The 8351-nt window shown below is 27.8% G+C and overlaps 1 protein-coding gene across 1 annotated transcript in view; it reads right to left on the reverse strand.

Annotated features, from left to right (window-relative positions):
• LOC111623544 (phosphatidylinositol 3-kinase regulatory subunit gamma-like) overlaps positions 1-7504 on the reverse strand; it is a 26067-nt gene extending 18563 nt beyond the window's left edge. The window contains exon 1 of the mRNA XM_023366190.1: positions 7131-7504. Within this exon, the coding sequence (XP_023221958.1) occupies positions 7131-7391 (261 nt within the window). The 5' untranslated portion in view covers positions 7392-7504. The remainder of the gene's footprint in view (positions 1-7130) is intronic.
• Between the last annotated feature and the right edge of the window lie 847 nt (positions 7505-8351).

Below are 8351 nucleotides of genomic sequence, written 5' to 3' on the forward strand. Positions count from 1 at the left end.
ATATATATAATAATTTTTTCAATATATATCGGTTTTTCTGCCTCTCTGGATATTTATACTTGGCATTGAGAAATATATATGTTGTATAATAAGCCGTTCTTTTAACAATACAATGAATGACATAAAATTACAATATATACATTTTTCAAAATTTCATTCTTGTATTATTTCTGAATATTTATTCGCTGTAAAGCTAATTTATATTTTTTCACCTTACTTTACCCATTAATTTCTTTCCTTAAAGTATATTTAAAACATATTTTCCCCTAAAGCGCACTTGTTGCGAATTCAGTAATTAAGATGCAGAAGCAAAAACTTTCCCAAAAAATTCCTATAACGATATATCTTATAAATTCTCCCTACAATTAAATAAGTTTCATTTTTTTCTTTTATAATTAATTCTATTTTAGGCTTCTTTACGACTTTATAAAAATAATTTTAACGACGAAACGCGATAAAAATGATATCAGATCTAAACCAGTTATAACTCTTATAGGCCTCATGGATGCTAATTTTAAACAAGATTATAAAAGGAGAATTTCCAATTTTAAAAATTACTGATCAGGAATTTAACTCTTTCAATATTAATCAATGAACTTCTATCATCGATGCTTGGAATAGATACCATCTTAGAAGTCACTAGATTAAAATCAACCAATCAGAAACTTCTTAACGTCATCTAGAATGATATATGCCTTCAGAATGACAAGGGTTATATTTCATCTAAGGACGTTCTAAAGTAGAATCTTTTTTTCTCTCCCCTTTCTTTTTCATTAGTCGCCGACCAGGCGACCATTGGGACCTCTCCAAAAATCACTGCTGCCACGAAGCATCGTATTTCTTCAATTTTCGACTAGCCTATGACCTTCATGATTTAGTAGCGAGACTATATCCTTTTTCTGCTATTCAACGATACAAAATTCTCTAAAATTCAATCATATTTCTCTCTATAAGAAAACTGATCTCACTCTTGAGAAATAATTTATAGGCAGAGAGAAAAAATTGTTTTCTTATCGGTATTAATTTAAACATGTACTAATAATAAATTTATTACTTAAGATATAAATTTCTTAAACGTTTACTTACATAAAACTTTTATTTTTAAATTTTAATAATTAATGAAAATTTCCCTACATTTTATATTTGCTTGTAATAATTTTTTTTTTTATTACAATTTGTATAACTTTTTTAAAGTTATAATAGCACAATTTAAACTTTATTAGAGTTGAAAACTAATTAAAAGAAACTTCAAAAAATAGTTGGAGAATATAGACTAAAGTATATCATATCTTAACACTGATAAGTTCGCCTGTAAAATGATTTGACTTAGTGAAGTTCAGAGGTCATTCTTAACTACACTTTACGTAACTTATGGGATAAAATATATAAATTGAAATGTTGCAATTTTTAGCAGTTGTATTGTATTATATAATGAAGTTCATTCATAAGAAACGTAATATTAAAAGAGTTCAAAATAAACAAAAATTAATACTATAAAAATAACATATTATATTGTAAAACGAAAATAATACTTTTTATCGATATATATATTTAAATAATTATATATTTTATATAACTTAAATAATTTATAAAATTTTAAATCAAATTTTGAATCAGTTCTAAACCCGTTTTATCTTAAATGGTTGACCCCAAAGATTATCAAAGGCAGTTAGCCTATATACCATGTATAATTATTGATCCAATAAAGATTAGATTATCTTATTTAAAAAATTATAAAATTCAATTCAAAAAATCCTTTCTTAGACTCTTTTTTTTCTTCTTCTAAATTTTAAACGTCTGAATGGATATTTAAAATTTTAAAATGTTATTTAACGTTCAAAAACAACGGACGTTCTTGATTGGACGTTTCAAAAATTCTACACAATCTAATTGGTTATTTTAAATTTAATAAATTAAAATTATATTTCTTATAAGAAACTTTAATATAAAACTGTTTCTTATTAATTTATTAATTTTAAACATTTGTTTTTAAAGTTTAAAAACTTTTTGATATTAAAAAAAATGTAGGCCTATATTTAAAATCATATTGTTTAAAAGTATTATATTTTTAGTATAAGAAAAATATTGAATTTCAAGACGTCCGTTTTTGATTTAAATGAAATCTTTACGCCTCCATTTTATTGATTGAAACAAATCTAACCTTTCACACTCATATTTAAACTATAGCAGCATGATTAATTAACTCATATTTATTTAATCGAGATATCTAGTTCGTATAAAGATTGGAAAATGTATAAAACATTAAATATTTTACATCTTTAAAAACTTATGTCGATACTCTAGTAAAGTAAATTAAATATCGATAAAATATATATTTTTTTAAACAGAATTTTATGCTACTTTCCCCCTTTCGGCATCCTAACGATTTCGAAAGAGATGCGCCCTCATTTTTAAAATCAATGAAATAAACTTTTAAGCCTACTTAAACTTTAAAATAAATCAATTTTAAAATAGCCAGTCAGAAAACATTTTATAAATTTAAATGAAACACTTTCCTCCAATTGGATAATTTTTTTTCTCTTTCTTTCTTTCGATTAAATAGTAAATATCGATTTTATGTAAGTATTAAATAAATTATTTACTTAATACTTATTTTAAAAGAATTATTTTTAATATTTATTACAAAAATATTTTGATAATAAAATAATATATATGTATACGATTAATTAAAATAACCAATTAGAAAATTCCGTTTGGTTCGTTTAAAAAATCAGCCAATGACAGAGCTCGATTTAAAAAAAAAAAAAATCATAAATATCAATACATGCGTGTATACATAAAATCGAATCACTTCAGTTTTAAGTAATTAAAGATGTAAAATTATTCTTTGTTTTTTGGAAAGCAAAACTAAACTAAAAAATCAATAATTCATTCAAGCATTCAAAACGTCGATAATTCTGCCGACGACTTGTAAAGCAAGTAGTCCGCCTACCGGTATCCATTTTTTTTTTTTTTTTTTTAATCGTCATTTTAACTTTGATACTATGATAAATTATTAAAAGAAAAATATCTTGAATCAAATCTCTGACAGCAAAAAAATAAAAATGGAATCGAATAAGTTTAAATTGAAACAATGAGTTCAATTTTTATCTTGGTTCATTTCTAATCAGAAACGATTAACAAAAAATATATATGTAAATTATTATTAAAAAATATAATATTAGAGAGAAACCACGCCTATAAAGAAGCTATTGAAGATAGTTATATATATATATATATATAATGAAAAAAAAATTGAATTTCTTCCACTTCATTTAGTTCTGAGAATCACCAATAGAGGCGCCTCGCGTGGCCTAGAAACTAGATAGATGAAACGTTAACGTTAACCTAGGTATTTCGTGACTGCAAATCATCAATTTATTAACGAGACCATATTTTTTTCTTTTTCCTATAAGAAAAAATGAACCCAAAAAAATCACAAAAGCTAAAATTACCAGTATCAAACCAAGAATTATGCGAACAAAAAAAAAATTAATATAGCAAATTAATACCTGGAAAAATCAGTGAAAGTGAGAGAACAGAATTTTCGTGCTAATGTAATGAAAAAATTTCAAATTTTTCTATAAGACGGAGGGGGAAAAAAATTAGAATTGTAAACGTAAAAGGGCGTATAAAAAGCAGTTTCTCAAAATAGTTTCCTTTCTCACACATCGTAACTGTGAACTTGCACTCTAATGACTTTTGACTTCAGTCATTTGGAAGGTTGGATAAGTTTATTTATAGAAAAGAATTTAATTCTGCTAAGAAAATTTGAAACACTGTTAAAAATTTTAAGGTTGTTAATAACGTTTAATTGAAACGGAATAGAAATATTTTTTTCCAAATGTTTCTGAATTTAAAATGCGAATAAATTCGAGAAGAGAACATACGGAAAGAAGAAATGTGACACCAGAATGTTGGATCTATCAAAGTGCAAGGACATTAAAACGAGGGCAGCTACACGTAAAAGTACGACACGTGTGCCGTTGGTTGGTTATAGCTCCCTTTCCTGTTGTAGTCATGACGACGACAAACCCCATTCTCTGAGAAAAATTCGAAATTCTATGGAAACCGACACACATTTATAAATTTTTAAAAAATAAAATAGATATAATTTAAAATATATATATTTTTTTCTTTTGAAGAAAAAAATCATTTTTATTTAGTAAAAAAATAAAAAAAAACAGATATTCTTCGTATCAGAAAGGGTCATGTCTGATATAATGATAACATACTATTAATAACTAATCTGCCCTATTAAAACTAGAAAATTTCGAAATCGATTTTTATACAAAAAAAAAATAATATATATATATATTAGAAACATTTTTATTATTCTAACAGAATAAATAATATTTCAAATTTAAAAAAAATTATTAAAAATTACACAATTATTCATTAAAATCGATTATGAAACATTTATTATTACTCGATTATTTTATGTTCGATTATACATTTCAATTAATCGATTTTTCGATCGTAAAGTGCAAATAATCGATTACTTTCAAAAAATTTTCTGTAGTACATTTAAAATAAAAAAAAAACATTTTATAATTTATTTCGAAATCGATTATCTGAATCGATTATTTCCAAATAAATTAACAAATGTTTGAAAGAAACAGATAATCGAGTTTAATTAACAATTACGAAATTGATATTAATCAAATAATCGGTTAAAAGTATCCTATTTCACTCAACATATAATGAATTGTAATCATATTTTATTACAAATATTTTAGAATTAGATCTCTTAATGGATTATCTAGAGGAAAACCGAACCGAATGATTTTAGAATTTATATAATTCTTAACTAAATAAGAAAAATCTATCAGAAGTATTCTTCCTCGACATAAAATAATTCACTCACCAAAAAACTTGTATTATCGTAACTAATCATCTATTCGCCTTTCCGGATGAACTCGAATCCTTTCATTATCCGTACCAAACCACCCTAAAAACTATGATCTAAGCTTGCAGAAACAAATGCATCAGAGTTTTTCTTAAAAATGTCGATAAAATATTAAAACTCACATTAAAAAAAACCAGTATTAATAATTAATTCATTTAACATTATACACGATTCCGATAACTAATTAAGCCATAACTATTAGATTTAATTCGGTTTGTGACATCTCCCGAACCGTTTCTAATGATCACAAAGTAACTACATCATAATATATGATCGATTATATGAAATATAATTTTATTACACGTCCACTCGTGATCGATTTAATTGAAAAAAATAATCGTGTTAATTACGAAAGTTAAAAAAAAATCCTGTAGCATAGTATCATTTATGAATGGTTATAAGTGTCACTCGATAAAGAAGTTTTTTTTCGGGCTGTATTCGTAACGGAGTTACTGTAAGTTTCCATATTGGTTTCGGCTTGCACCAAAGAAATACATACAAATTAATAGAAGAAAAAAAATTAAAAGAAGGATTTTTAATCGTTATAACTATAATAAGAAGTCACTGCTATCCTGTACAGCATCCACGTGTATGACCTACTGCATTTATACGGGTGGATATGCACTCTATGCGTACAGTAAGGAGGAATTGATTGTGCTGAGAAACGTGTTCGTGTTCCATAACTTAACCTTATTAAAGGTTATTGCCATTTTCGTAAAAATTCTACTCGGTTTGGGATAATCTAAAAGTCTCGCATGTATAGTATTATATATATATATATATACACTCGTACATAAAAATATACAAGTTATAATGTTTGATTAGCATCGAAACTCAAACAAACCGCCCGTTATAAAAATAATGATACCGTTAACGATAATAAAAGCAGGGTTAAAAAATAATTTATATATACATGACTGTACTTAAATTAAAAGTACATAACAGACGTGTATCTGTAATTAAAATATCGAACGTTACCTTGACTCTTAACCCGCAATAATTTAGCTTCGAATATCGAGGACACAGACGTTCACGTGATTGGACAAGCAGCAACTTGGTCAAGTGACTGGACTTAGGAGTCTCTTTCTCTCTCTCTCTCTTTTTTATTTTTTTAATAATTTAAAATGAGTTTATGTATTGTCATTCAACAAGTTGTATTATTTAAATAAATTTTAGAAAAGAGGATAAAGTTTAACACGAAAAAAGGTGCATGAACATCGAAGTTGCAAAATCATGACTAAATTAGCAACCATCTGTCCTTAACTTGAAAGAGGAGAAATAGCAGATACTCGTGCATTATTCTATGTCAACGTACTCAGAATGATTGTAGGTGGATGAAATATTCGGATGGTTTTTATAAGCTTTAAAATGTCATATATCACTCTACTCTTTATAATGTTTTGGTTTATATCATAGCATTTTTCGATTTTAAAAATTGAATTTTCGTCTGGAATTCTTTTTAAATTCTTTATAAAATATTTTTTTTAATTAAAACGAAGGATTTTTAAAACGAAATTTGTGTTAACTGACCCCAAGAAACAAGCAATTAAATGGTTTCTAAAATGTGCAATTTGTAATGAGACTATGAAAATTGTATGGAATAAGTTTTTAAATTTATAATTTATGTTTCTTTTTTTTATAACAGTGACGATGAAAAGTTGTTTATAATAATACATAAAATGAACAGATCTAATTATCATTTAACTTAATTGTAACGTTATTATTAGTTAAACTCAACTCGCGATTATTTTTTAATGATCGGAGCGCGGGAATATGAACTGTAATTAACAAGTAACACATTTATCTAATTTTCTACGTCACAATTAATAAAGTTAACTAGAAATAAAAAGAATTGGAAGAGAAGAAAAGAGAGAGAATTCCCAAGATAAAATAGAAAAGCGACGCGACGCGATGCGCTAAACTATCGAAGAACAATTGGGAACGCGATGCGCCCGCGCGCTTAGAGAAATTATCGAGAATAAATCGCAACGCCGAGCTGGAATCTTTATAGTTAAATGTACGAAGTAACACGGCGCATAAGAATAGATTAATGCATGAATAGAACGTGAATGAGAATATATAGCATAATATATCATACAATACAATTTAATGTAGTATAATATAGGATGCGACGCGAATGGAATTGGAATCACAGGCGAGTGAACACGATTTGAGGATAAAAATAAGAAAATAGCATTACTATAGTAATAAAACTACTCACCATATCATTACTGTAACCGTTACTTGGATTAATAGGTAGACACACATTATATAAACATCTACAGTCCGGCTTTGATTGTGCGGGGTGACTATGTGCGGGGTGGCTGGTGGTCCCCGGCGGACAGGGGCACCCGTTGCACCACCTTTGATGCACGTGTACCGTAGTGGTCCCTGTGGTAGCTGTGGGTCCCGATGCGGTACCGCAGCACGTTTCACAACCACAACCGTCGTCTGCAGCCAGTAGCAAACCGGGGGGATGCATTTTTATAAAGATGGTAGCACAAGCCTATACATAGCACGTGTTGCGATCGATGTGGCTTAGCCGGCAACTAATGACTGACCCGGCTCTCGACTAGCACTCCTCAGACCCGTCCCATAATGCAACTGCAACCAGCTGAGTGATAACACGTGATCATTCCAGTTGCTACGGCTGTGGTCCGAAAATGGAAGCCGATAGGAGGTAGTAATGCTGGTTGTCATGGCGAAATCGTGGCCTCGTCCATTACAAGGTCGGATGGAGAAGAGTGAACAGACGTCATATTGCTGTTTCAAGGGCAGAACAGATGTTAGTTTGCCTTATTTCCGAAACAATTTTTTTTAAATTCTTTCTTTTATGTTATATTCATTAATTATATTTTAAAATGTATAAATGAAAAATCGATTTTTATACGTATTAATTTTTTTTATACATTTATAAGTATTCAATCGAGGTATAAAGGTCGGTTTTAATGCGGTTCAATTACAATTATATGATTCAGATAACAATAAAACGATATATGATAATATGATACAAACTCTAATAATAGGTATATTTTTAAAACATTTTTAAAATAAATTTATAAACTAATTATTAGTGTTAAATAAGCTAGACATAGCCCATTATATATATATATATATCTAAACAACTGACCCGTATTGATTGATCTGTCCTTTTAGAGGGGTGCGAAAAAACTTTTAGTGCTATCAAACGTAACTAATAAGCTATGCAAACTAGTTAAGTTACAGAATTATATAAATATCTTAATTTCTTAGAGCATAAGCCAAACCGATTTTAGCCAGTTGGCTTCTTTTCTTTGGAACATCAGAAAGAGACATAATTCATTTTATAAGTATGTGTTCTCTCATTGGGACCTGTTTTCTAAGTTTAGAGGCCAGGAAGAGATCCGTAGGTTACTAATTATTATTCAAATGTTAATTTTACATCTTGTACATCATTAATTGG

Source organism: Centruroides sculpturatus, unplaced genomic scaffold (assembly GCF_000671375.1).
Source record: "Centruroides sculpturatus isolate CEXI.00-Female unplaced genomic scaffold, Cexi_2.0 scaffold29, whole genome shotgun sequence".
Classification (NCBI taxonomy): domain Eukaryota; kingdom Metazoa; phylum Arthropoda; class Arachnida; order Scorpiones; family Buthidae; genus Centruroides; species Centruroides sculpturatus.